General features: G+C 52.1%; 1 protein-coding gene across 5 annotated transcripts in view; it reads left to right on the top strand.

Moving 5' to 3' along the window:
- The first annotated feature begins 2238 nt into the window (after positions 1–2238).
- The window catches only part of LOC144144540 (transducin-like enhancer protein 4), a 50657-nt gene continuing 40046 nt past the window's right edge, over positions 2239–12849 (top strand). For 4 of the 5 annotated variants that reach the window (XM_077676044.1, XM_077676046.1, XM_077676045.1 and 1 more), the window contains exon 1: positions 2240–2687. In XM_077676044.1, coding sequence (XP_077532170.1) covers positions 2667–2687 — 21 coding nt within the window. In that variant the 5' untranslated portion in view covers positions 2240–2666. Of the gene's footprint in view, positions 2688–12849 lie in introns of all 5 variants that reach the window. The other variant, XM_077676047.1, reaches the window with a different exon arrangement.

Genomic DNA, 12849 nt, shown 5'->3' with positions numbered 1-12849 from the left:
GATAGCAACGCGCCTTGTTTGTGTTTAGTACCTCCGTCTTTTCGTATGTGTCTTCTTGCTCCTTGTGAACACGAACGATATACTAACTCGCCCAACTTTCAGTGTTGCTTCCAAAAGCTTTCGTGGAACTCATAATGTGCGGCAACATTTCTCAGTTATTTTTGATTGATTTGGACGCCCTGCACTAACTACGGGACAATCCAGTGGATATAATTTTGCAACAACGACCTTAAGCTTTCAAAGGGCTGCTAAAGTGAATACGTCTCATTTGTGACTGCATTGTTTAGTTTAGCCCCCGTAAACCATTACTTGACTATTAGGAAAAGCCTAGAGGCTCAGTTTATCTGTAACGGCAGCAAGAAGAGTAAGATGCATGGGCCGATCGCGGCCGCCGCGATGATTACGTCACACGATGACGCCACATAACAATGACGTCACACTGGTTCTCGCCGTGTCTGCATTCTATTTCAGCCTCCAAAATTGTAATTCTCACTCGTACACTTCATGGTTAGCACCGACTTTTGGTTTGTTCACGCACAGGTGAGGCGGGTTGAACACGCTAGCAATCGCTAAATTTAGACCTGCGGACCTCCAGTGCGTCGTCATGGCCGACGCCATGGGGACGAGGAGAATGGTGCGGGGAAGCGGTGCTTTGGAGCGCAACTTTTCCGGGTGGAAAATTCATGTAAATCGGTCGGAAACGCTGGGAACATGGCTTACACATTTTATACTTTAATAATTCGGTAAGACTATTAGCAATGTTCGCAGCTCCTTTCAATGTCCTCCCTGAAGTGTACAAAAAATTTCAGAACAGCAAAAAACCAGTCATATTGTTTCAGAAGTCCTGCTCGTTTGATTCGAATAATCCACAGTACACTTTCGAAAATCTAACGGGTATGCTGCACGTGGTAAGAAAAGAGTTTATCGTTGAGCCAGTAGTGCATCCGCTGTCGAGTAAGGATAGCTATCCGCACCTCTTTTAGCCAACCTGTAGCCAAAACAGTTCTAACACTCAGTTCAGGCCGTAACAAAGCCTAGCTTTACGCAAGTCTGGCCTAGCTTTTGCGTGTGTAACGACATCCCTGCCCAACGTCTGGGCGTACTTTGTGCCCCTTGGGAGGTAAGTACCTACGGTTGCCTGGTTCAGCCACAAGTTGGCCGGAATAGGGACCTCATAATCGAGGTGTAGCGTGAGTGGTCGTTGACAGCTCGTGACGAAGACAATGCACCAACCACGCGCTGGAAGGATAGAGGGTGACAGCGGGCGGAGCACTTCGTTGCTTTCCCTCACATTTGACATTCCCCATCCCCTCTTTGTTGCTGGCAGAAAGCCGCAATCACAGCCACATCACACAACTCCGCTAATTCGCACCTAGCCCGTTATGCTTTAGTTCAAACGACATTCTATAGAAGGTAACGCTTCGGTTCACGACACCCTGAACTTTAAACGAGAAGTCTCACAAAAGGTCAGCACGGAGGCACTAAAAATGGCCTTCTCGGGGAACGCAATTGCGCGCGAGAACTTCTCTAATTGCGACCGCTGCACAAGGTGATCCGGCGGCGTCAACGGGCGCTCTACAAATCACCGGAGAGGGCGACATTTCACCAAGCGCTGCTTCCTGGTGACCGAAGCCGTTCGCTCCTGCCGCAGGGGCGAAGAGAGAATTATGAAAAGAGTGCGCCCGCCTGGTCTGTCAATTACTCTCCATTATGCCGGCGGCGGAGCGCAATTAGTGCGCTCCCAGTGCCACCGCAATGTATCACCACCTAAGTGGGTTTACAAGGCTCGCGGAGCGCGGGAGAGTTTATTTAAATTAAGCCTGCGCGCCGCCAGCAGCGGCGAGGAGGAAGAGGCGACGCGCCGGAGAGGGGGGCCGCGTTCTTGTTTATAGTGGAGAACAGCGCGGTCGGCGCTTCTTCTTTTGAGGCCGACGGGAGCGAAAGACGCGGCGGCGACCAAGTTCGAAGGGCCGGAAATCTTGCAGCGGGGAAAACTGCTCGGGCCGGTTATCTCTCGCGGTTGTATTTACAGATCAGGGCGCCGCGCGCCGGTCACGCGCTCTTGACGCGCGGCTGTCAACGGTGGCGCAGCGCGGCCTCGCCATTGGTGGGGCGCGGCCGGAGGCGGGCGCCCCACGTGCCCGGCGGGCACCGCCCCGGCGCTTCGGGCAGCCGCCAGGGGAGAAAGTGGCGCTGGCGACCGGTCATGTTTGTTGATAAGGGCAATCATACTGTGAGCCATATTTGGTGTTCCGATTTGCCGGTGGTCGTCGGGTTGAGCCCCGCCGGGAGGGTGTCACACCCTCCTCCCCGTCGCGCCTCTCTGCTTGTGGATTCTTGCGCCGCTGCGCCACACCGCGGACGACCGGGGAAACAGCGCGCTCTTTCGTCGACCGCCGAGGCGCCTCCTGCTCGCCGCCGCCGCTGCTGCTCGCCGCCATTGCTCGGAGCGTCTCTCCGTGTGTTGTGTTTTGGAAGACGCCGCACCTGGATCTCGTCGTCGCGTTGTGTGGGGCCCGTGAGGAGGCCGGATACCTCGTACTGTGCGGGCCGCCGCCATGGCCGGCGCCTGAAGAGCCCCGTGCGTCTTCCGCGCCGGCGTGGACAGCAGCCAGCTGAAGGCGGCGCCCCCCGACGGCCGTCTGTGGCGGCTGCATCGATCTGCAATGTTCCCCAATAGGCATCCGGTGAGTGGCCGCAAATTGCTCTTCTTAGCGGCGGCGCTCATTAAAAACGCCCTCCTCCCGAGACCAGCCTGCTCCCCCCCTTTTCCCGTGGAACCCGGCAAGGCGAGCCAGCGGCTGTAATGCCTGTGCTTCCGGCGTCGTGGTGTGCTTCTCGCCCCGGCAGCGGCGCCTCTGCCTTCAATCGGGGCATCGCCGAAGGCTTTATACAAAGGTCGTCACCACGCCCTCGTAACCGATGCGACTTTGACCATATTTCGACCGACCGCCACCTCTGATACTGAAACTCTAGCGCGACGAACGGAATTGTTTAATCGACGCGCGCCAAACCTGTATGAAGCGCAGGTCACTGCGGCACGCATCTGTTTTCGAAGCTGTTGGCGTGACTCGCCGTTTAAATACTGCAGCCGCGTGTGTATCCTTTCAAGTGTGAGCGCAGCTCCGAGATTTACGTTTCCCCGACCGCCCGCCGCATTCAGTTGGACGACGAAGCAGGCGCCCTCAAAGCGCTGGAAGTTCTTCCACTTTGGAAAGGCGAGTGCGCGCTGCACCCACTTAGACAAGCCTTGACGAGCAGACTTCCCTGATCGTCGTCGCGAGGCGCGGCGTTTGCGTGTTGCCGCATTTCAAATAACAGCGCCGCAGCAGGCCAGCGAGAGCGGCGGTTTGTTTATTGTTTTCCGGCGGGGTTCAGCTGGCTGTCCAGCCAGCCGCGCTGTGCTGCCTACCCCCGAGGCGGACATTAGTCACGCTCCGGTGGGCGCCGTTGCCGCCGCGTGCGGTGGAGCGGCAGGAGCCGACTCGCCCCGTCGGTTTCGAGCGTGGCGCCACCTCTCGCGCCCTGCCGTCCCTGCGCGGTGGGGGAGGAAGGACGCCGCTGGGAAACCGAGACTCGCCCTCCCCCCTTGATGCCACACACTTGGCCGGCCGTAGTTGTGGACTCATTGGAAGCCGCGCGCAGATGCGCTCCCGCGTTCTCACCTTTCGCGGAGCCGGAGGGGTGGAGAGCGGCTTTGAATTGGTTAGCCGCGCTCGCCTCCTTTGTAGTGTGCTGGCAGACGGCTGAGGTGGTTTACGCGGTTTAGATTTGGCCGTGATTTATGTAATTCGATAATTCCGGTGACGCTTAGAAAACTGGCAGAATTTGGAAGTAATGGAAGCGTCGACAATTATTTTTATTTTTTACGTTTTTGAAGGCTATACACATCAACCTTTTAAGTACAGAATAGTGGTTTAGTAGTAGTTCCAGGTGTCATACACTTGCATCACAAGTCGAAGCCTTACAAAGGCGGCGTCAGCCTTCTCACTGAAAAGAAGAGCTTTGATGCTAGGTCTTACCAGGCTGTCGAACCAGAACTGAACCGAAAAAGCAAATAATGGTTACCGGTTCACATCCGAAACGGTTTGGCCACCCGCTGTAGGTAATGCGGGGTCAGTGACATTCGGGGCTTTTTTCCTTTTCGTACCATCAGCTTCGTAACCTCTAACCCACTGTTATCCTTCATGTCAATCAAAACTCTATCAACGCGCTCTTTGTGGTCGCCACTTGGGGATATGGACGCGCACTAGTGTTGCAATGGTATGTCGCTGCTGGCCCGATCAGAGTGCAGTGCTGAGCGAATTATGCCACACTCTTGGCAGCCTGCAAATGAAATGAAACATCGACTTTGCCATCCCCTCCCTGCGACTGTGTAGGGGCAATTGAGATAGACGATAACTGCACTGTTCAGCGGTGAAGGACCATGCAACAGCTCTGTCTCGTTGCATTTCATAATTCGCTAAAAAGGGTCGCACACCGGGAGTGTAAATACTTCGCAATTAAGACAGTGCCTGCCAAATTTTGTAAAATCAGATTTTGTAAAATCTGACCGGCGAACCAAAAATACAACACAAATACTGCTTCATTCTCTGAAAAAGAAAACAGCGAACTGTTTACAAGACCCACGAATTTTATAGGCATTGCATCTTCCTTCTAGGACCGTTACGCGAACCAATTCATTATTTACTTCATTGCCGTGCTTTTTTTGCTGGCTCATAAGCGCGTTCCAACCCACGCGAACGTTATTCCTTGATCTCCGTGCGAAACCTTCAGCGCTTCAGGAACGACGTACAGCCCGGACCCTTCACATAAACACGGTCGTGTAAACAGAAATATATATATATATATATAATATCAGATAATGTACGTACGTGGAGGAATTTGGTTCCTCCAAAACCGCGGGAACGATCATCTCACGACCAAAGTTTTCGCATTTTGGAGGAACGCGGATATTTCGGTGCATTAATACGCCTTTTCTAGAAATTCTGCTCGGGCCGTCGGCACGCATTTCACCTCAGCCGTACCTCGGCCTTCAGCGGCACCGACATTTCAGCCCGAAACGACGCGCACTCCGTTACAAATGCATTCCCTGGATGTATTTCGCCTCAGAGCGCGCTGAGCCCAACGGCGTTAGAGAACAAGGCAGCTTTTAACATTTGCTTGCCGCAGTTCCTTCTTTACTTATTCCGGTGAGGCGCTTGGCCACATTCTCAGAGCTGGTGCGTGCCTGCTTTGGATCTTGCGATGAGGACGTCGTGAGCAGGCATTCGGGTCTGGGAGGCGTCGGCCGCGGGGAGCGTGAATCGGTCTCCTCGGAGTGGAGGGGTGAGGGAAGGGGGTGCGCCGGGATGACCGGCGGCGGCAGCCGAGCGTGGCCACGGCGAGGCGGGGGGCCGCGTCGCGGGGAATGCAAATTCTCCTCCCGGGCACCGGAAAGCGATCCGCGCCAGGCGTTTTTCATCTTGTCGCCGGCTCATTTCGGGCCGCGCGGCGCCGAATCGATTGGTTCACCCCCCCGCACCTGCTTCCGCAGACCGAGCACTCGCGCGCTGCTGCGACCGGAATCGACTGTTTGCCTCCTCCACCCCTTGTTTTCTTCTCTCCGCCGCACCCTTCCTTGGTGAGAGGAGAGGTTTGCGGCGGCGATGTCGCGCGTTCGATCCCCCGCCCTTTCGGGCAGAGAGAGCTGTTTTGATTAGGAGTCGACTGCGGATTGATACTCTGGCGCCCGCCGCGTTGTTCTCTCCGCATTGACGAGTGTAAATGTGCAGTGCAAGTAGGGCGCTTTGTAAACTGAGCGCGGTCCGAGAATGCGAGCCAATCCATCTTGATGATGTCCAGGCCGATATTTTCAAGTTCTTCGTGCGTTCGACATGTTTTTTTTTTTTGTTAGGGCTACTTCGCGTTGGCTGAAAACCAACTCGCCTCTGCTCGTTCGGACACCCCATTCATTTGCTTCGACAGAGCTCTCGATCCCCTTACAGAAGCACTCGCGTCCCATTTAGTTTGGGGGCTGGTACACATTGTGGCAATAAGTGAGTCGCCGGAGCGTCTGTTATCGTAGGTTTAACAGGCTTATGTACATGTAGTTGTGCATCGTGTAATCTTAGTCAATACGAACGTTTGTGAGAATGAACGGACAGAATGCTCGGCGAAAGGCTTGTTTGCTTAATGTAGATGGAAACTAGCCAGCCGCAAAAAAAGCTGTGGAAGGGGCCGGTTCAAGAGCAATAACGGTCACCCTGTGCAATGCACATCATGCGTTTTATGTATTTTAAGCACCCCCTTTCTAACAGCAGTGCTGGTTTAGCCCCACGTTTAAAGGGCGCACCACCGCACATAGCGTATTATAACAGCAAAGCCGGCTTTCGCGCCTGCTGGAGTGTGAGCACAAGGACCATACTATACGTGTGACGCCCCCGACGGGGGATAGCGTCAAGCTACCAAAAAGGTGGGTCCACACGGAGTTGAGGGGAAAAGAGGCAACACAGGTTTGGCTAAAGAGACAATTTAACAATGAAGTTGAGCTGGTGCCGACCATAGGTCGGCGTAATAACTCGTGAGTGTACTCATTTGTACTCAAGAGTGAGTACAGCACTCACGACTACATGCACTCGCGAGTAGTACTCATAAGTAGTAGTCATGAGTATGTACTCGCGAGTACAAACTTGTGAGTTGCGGCTCTCTCCATTCTATTCCCTTTTCCGCGGCGTTGCCATAGTGAGAGCCGGGGCAAGCATAGGTGGCTTCGCTGCACTTTCTGCGTTCGAAATATTCGAAGGGAGGGGTGCGGGAAGTTGCTTGCATGTACTACAACGCACGCTGAAGCACAACCAGCAGAGCCATACTGGTACGGGCTGGAAGCGTTCTCGGGCTCTGACTTAGTCGACTCCATAGACCCATTGCAGCGCGTGAATTGTAATGATTGATTGCGAGAACAAGTTAGTAGAAACACTTGAAAATGAGTAAATGTGAGTACAGATGAGTATTACTGACTACAAATTGAGTGCGAGGTCAAGTAAATAGATTGAGTGCGAATACAAGTAGTGAATACAGATTGAGCGCGAGTACTCTTGACTAATGAGTTTGAGTGCAAGTGAGTACGAGTTATTTTGAGTACATGCGAGCTTTTTGAGCCTGAGTTCGAGCGAGTTCTTTCTGTTTTGCCGACCTATGTTGTACGCACTTACCCTGCGAGATGCTGTGACTTTAGGAGCGGGGTCAGGAAAGCGGATGGCGCTGGACCTCGGAAACGGGGGTCTCTCATCGTGGGGTCGGAGTACAGCGCTCGCTCTGTTGTCACGGGAAGGTCGGGACTCTAGCTCCGGTGCGCGGTGGTGTCCACGCACTCTGCAGGGCCGTGGGGACGAACTCAAGGTGCGGGCTCGCTGGTCTACGTAGGTGGGTACGAGGGAGGCGGCCCATACCGTCGTTTCGACCTCGGCCGGGGTGCGGGACTGCGCTCTCGGATGTCTCCGACGGCAGCGGGTGGCCAAAAAGTGATCGAGGGGGCGCGCGGTGCTTATGACCTCCGCCGGCGCGTAGAGGGAAGGCAGAACTCGGGGAACTGGTGGCCGGCCTGGCCGGTCGTTGCACGCTCCGCGCACATGCGCGACGCCTCCACCGGGCATCGGGGGTCTCATGGGGATGTCTCCCGAGGACGGTCTTTGTTCGAACGCGGGGTGAGACGCGCGTCGCCCCTTACGGGTTTGAAAGGTGATAGTCTTTCTTGGGCTACTAAAACGCATAAAAGAAATGAAATGGACCTTCTTCCAGTAGCGATCTGCGCATGCGCGGGCTGCCGTTCCGCCATTCTTGGCAATCGCTTCGGGCGAAATAAACAAAAAAGGTCCCTTCAGCTTGCTGCTTGGGGAGCGGCTATTATGCCTCTTAGGGCTGCACGTTTTTATTATCTTTTCAGGCAGTTCGCAGCGCGTTGGTACGTGCACACAAAAGAGGTTTTTCAAAGGAAAAGGGCAAAGATGTTTGAGCCTGACCACGTTGCGAGCACTTGGCTGCCAGAGAGGGAGCAACGAAAATGAAAAAAAAAAAAAAAAAAAAGAGTGAAGAAAAAAGGGTGACCAAACGGCCTAAGGACCGGGATACTTCTTGCACGGGTTTCCCCGAAAGTCACATTTTCGGGCAGTGCCTGACTGCCAGTTTAGGTTCGCCGTGCCGGCCGCAGGAAGACCGGTACTGGAAAAAGGTCCATTGGCACATCTTGCACAAGTAGTGCAAGCTGGAGAAACAGCGGAGCTTGAGACCCGCCGCGGTGGCTCAGTGGCTAAGGCGTTGCGCTGCTGAGCACGAGGTCGCGGGTTCGATTCCCGGCCGCGGCGGCCGCTTTTCTGATGCAGGCGAAAAGCAAAAAACGCCCGTGTGTACGAGATTTCGGCGCACGTTAAAGATCCCCAGGTGGTCAAAATTAATCCGGAGCCCTCCACTACGGCGCGCCCTCATCGCCTGCGTTGCGTCGGCGCGTTAAACCCTACAATCAATCAAGCGGAGCTTGAGGTCGACCTGGCTTCTTCTTCCCCCCCTGAGATCCCTGGCCAGTGTGGGGGACCGACAGAGACGGCCTTGTAAAATCCGGCCAAGCATGGAACAAAGCCTACCAAAACCGGAAGAGGCTAGGTTCACCCCCAGCTCCGCTATTTCTCCAGCCTTGCACCACGAGTGCAAGCTGCACCAGTTTTGTTTTTTGTTTGTTCGGTTCCGTAATGCTCCCAAGCAGGAAGGAGCGCTCAATGTCCTCAGCAGCACATTCAAATGTGAACTTTTTGAAGTCTTTGCTAAACTTGGTGTAATGCTCCAAGCAGGAAGGAGCGCTCAATGTCCTCAGCAGCACATTCAAATGTGAACTTTTTGAAGTCTTTGCTAAACTTGGTAAATGCGGCATGTGTGTAGCGCATATAATGAGGCTTTATTTATCATTATCACTGGAGGCCCTGTGCGCATACCCGGTGGGGATGAGGGAATTACGGTAATGGAATAAACGTTGGCCCAGCTTTGCAGCTGCCTCGTCAAGATAAGGCGGGGGAGGGGCTTAGTCAACGAGACGTGCACTCAAGGCGACCCTTTTTTTTTTTTTTCGCAGTGTCTAGACATTTTTAGAGGAGGCGATGGTTAGAGTTACGTCTGACGCAACATGAAAATGAAATTGAAGTTGCGTCCGAAGTATTCCACAGTAAGAAATTAGACACGTCTGGCGGACCCCGAAATGGAAGTTTAAAAGTTGCGTTCGACGTAGGGTCAAGCAAAGGAAAAAATTACGGCTGACGGAGCAAAAGTGCAGTAACGCCGTATGTAATGTACGCAATCGTATTGAAATGGTTTGTTTTACTATACATGCCGTCAATTAACAACGCGTATGTTGCTGCGTTATCCGCCTCCGCGTTGGAAACGGCATTCATATTACTACCTCTAATCAATTATCCATTGTATTTGTCAAGACTTTTGGCCCGGAGCCGTGCCAACTTCGTTCTCGGAATGAGAACTGGCACTGGTACTGCTTGCGCCCGCGGCAAAAGGCTCTATTTCGAGCATTCCCGTCTCTTGATTTTCTTTTGTGTGTTGGATGCGGTAAGAAGTGTATGTACATTCGTATAAGGAAAGTTTAATCATTGCTTTATAGCAAAAAAATAAAAATAAAAAGAGAATACTGCGATGCACTCTATGGGATTCGAAGCCACATCGCTGCAGTAGTCCTGCCTCCAGACCGCTCGACTAACGCGAAAACACACAAAAAGGTTTCAACTATAATGCTGGTCCGGGTCGAACGAAAGGCAGCAACGTACATGTTGTTTTGTAATTGACGCCATATATCGTAAATGTAGGTTGTGTAGATAACGTAGTGCGTGATTGTACTTTGGCTCTGACGGCCGTAAGTTCTTTACTTGACCCTACGCCGAACGTCACCATTTCTCGTTGCGCTGGACGTGACTTATTTTTTTCTGTGGAATACGTCGGAAGCAACTTCAATTTCATTTCAGGTTACGTCAGATTATTCCAAGCAAACTAATTTTCATTTTAGGTTATATAGATACGTAGGACGTAATGAAAACATTGAGTTAAAGTTCTCTGGGACGTAACAGTAATTTTCATTTCGGTTTCCGCCTCACGTAACAACGTGACTCTCGGACAATACGCTTTTTTTTTTCCTGGACGCCGTTTTGAGTATGCGGATGCTCGCATCATCACTGCACCGTGCATTCCGATTTCCACTATTAAACGTGCGCACGGGCCCGTTTCAGAGTTTAGGTTGACTAAGTGCCGCTAATTACAAAATAACACATGAAGTTAAGAACTGTTTACAGCTGTAGTGTTGTCCCTGTAAAAAAAGAAGGGAAATAGCCGCTTCGTGGCGACATATAACGGTAGCGAGTGGTGAAGTTGCGATGCGTGCCAATCTTTCACCTCCAAATGGACTTTCGAAAGCCCGCGTCCGGACACGCGCTTGCAAGCGGCCAGCTGGCGTCGCGTGTCGTGTCGGCGGTTTTGCATTTAGTGCCGCCCGGTATAATCTCTGCTGCTACGAAGCGAATGGGCAGCGATAACCGCTGATGGGGCTGGCCGAGCCTGTGTTTACATAGCGGCTCACCGAGGGCAGAAACAGAAGGCACCTTTCGAGGAATATATATATCAGTCTAGGCGTGTTTTCGGATATTGCAAACATGGCTGCCCGCGACGCTGTGTAGCACTGCTGCTGTTCGCCACGCTGGAGAAGTTTTGCTCGCGAGGAGGAAACGTGCTTTAAAGACGTCATATTTCTCATCTGCGGTTAAGTTCTGGACTCGTTGCCCGTCCCTTAAATTGCCAGGAGAGGATACAAACCAGCGTCAGTCATTGAGTGGATGGTATGGAACCTTACTACGAGTACTTGCGCCCAGGTCGCTTGTTCAGTCGTTAACAAAAGGAGCGAGGGACGTGCTTTGAAGCGAGCGAAGAGAACGATGTTGAACACGTCATAGTTTCGGTGACCGGTAAAAAGCGCAAAGGCTCATGGGTACGTTGTCTGCTACCGGCACTTCCGGTTCGAGGTTTCTCCTGGCCTCCCGTACGTCGGCGGCTTTCACTCGCGTGTGTGCGTGTTGTTTATTTGTCACAGAGTGCATACCTTTGAGAGAGGCCCCTGGTAGGATTAATCGGTGTTATTCATTGAATGCGCAATGCATGAGCGTTTTCTTTTCAGTGGAAACAGATAAGCAACACGCACACACGCGCGTGAAAGCCGCCGGCGTACGGGAGGCCAGGAGAGCTCTCGGAGTATAGGCGCTCTATCCCAAATGAAAGAATGATGATGATGATGATGGTGGCTTGGGTTTAACGGCGCAAGGCCAACAAGAGCAAAGAGCGCCAAATACGAGGTTATTTGATGGCAACTCAGGTGTACAATTAAATACTAAGTTATCTCGGTAAAAACAGAAGTGAAGCGACTTAAAAATCCATGAAGATGGCTGGTGTACAGGGCCGGGATGATTTCGCATGATATGAAAAGATGATGATGATGGTTCGGTTTTTGTGGCGCGAGGCCAGCTAGGGTAAAGAGCGCCAGAAACCACTTACTAAAAGACGGAGGTGAGGAGATGGATGTCGGGAATCAAGATAAAAATTGCAATCAACTAAAGACAGTGAAGATGGCTGTGTGGAGGGCCAGTTAATGACTACGCGTGATAGGAAATGAGGAGGCGTAAGAATTTTGATTTCGACCAGAAACTTAAAGGTGCGTTGTAGAGCAATCAAGTAATGCCAGGTGTAGGGGAATGTGTTGTAAGGGAAATGAAAGGGAATCACTTAAAACGCCTAGAACTGGAACGGTTTCTCTGATGGGGCACTAGGGTGTATGAAAGCGGATTTTTTTAGATCTACGAGCCATAAGTATGTTGCCTGCCAAAACGAACTTTGGCTACCATGGCAGTGAGCCGCGCAGCAACATACCTTTAACTGCACGTGAGGTGAAAAGAGCTATTTAAAAACTTGCCCCCGCCTAAAGCAGTAATAAAACGCAGTCTTGTTCCTTTATGCGGTTCTTCAATCACAAATTGAAACCGCCGGAGCTATTTGTGTATGCACGGTAGTGTCCCGTTTAAACACTACATGGCATCACCAAATTTCAGACTACAGGTAGTTTAGTGCCAAATTAAAATTATTTCCACCAATTTATTTACAAGTCCCTCGTGGCTACCCCACTTATAAAACGCCGGCTTTCATATAGCTAGAGGGCATGCACTCCGCGAAAATCGGTTGTCTGTCGCTTTAAGCTTAGACGTGACGCTAAGGGGGATCGTCGATCGATGGTCGCGAGGATAAAAATGGCTCGTTGATCGAAGGCACCTGGCAGACGACTGTCTGCTCCAACGAATATTCACAATTTATTGCAGGTATTTACAGTTGAGGGACATAACAGTAGATCAGAACTGGAGAAGAGCCTGCATCGAGCGGTGTCCTCTCCTTCTCCAACACATCCGAACGCCTTGGTTTTACTTGCAAAACCACGCCCCCAAAGAGGGAAGAACAACAGAGAGCGAGGTTGCACATAAAAATTTCACGCTTGTGGCCGCTCATAGGCCACAAAATGGACCGATCAAGGCGGTGTTCATAAATAGGCGCCTGTCCGACATACTCTCGAAATATTGCCCTCGCTAGCATGCTATGACGGTATAAAAAATAACAATCTCGACATTCCCACAACGGCCCAAAAGTCTCCCAAAGAGACGCATTCTCCGGAAGTACATATAACCCCGTATGTGCCAAGGTGTCCAATTTTCCACGGTCAACCTTTTTGTCCCTGCAGGGAAACAGCCCGCACTTTCCCCTTGCCGAGGGGCCATAATTGACCACGACTCC

The sequence above is a fragment of the Haemaphysalis longicornis genome, unplaced genomic scaffold, assembly GCF_048455015.1.
Source record: "Haemaphysalis longicornis isolate Haplotype H1 unplaced genomic scaffold, Haemaphysalis longicornis Haplotype H1 scaffold_7, whole genome shotgun sequence".
NCBI lineage: Eukaryota > Metazoa > Arthropoda > Arachnida > Ixodida > Ixodidae > Haemaphysalis > Haemaphysalis longicornis.
This window is presented reverse-complemented; position numbering and strand designations above follow the sequence as displayed.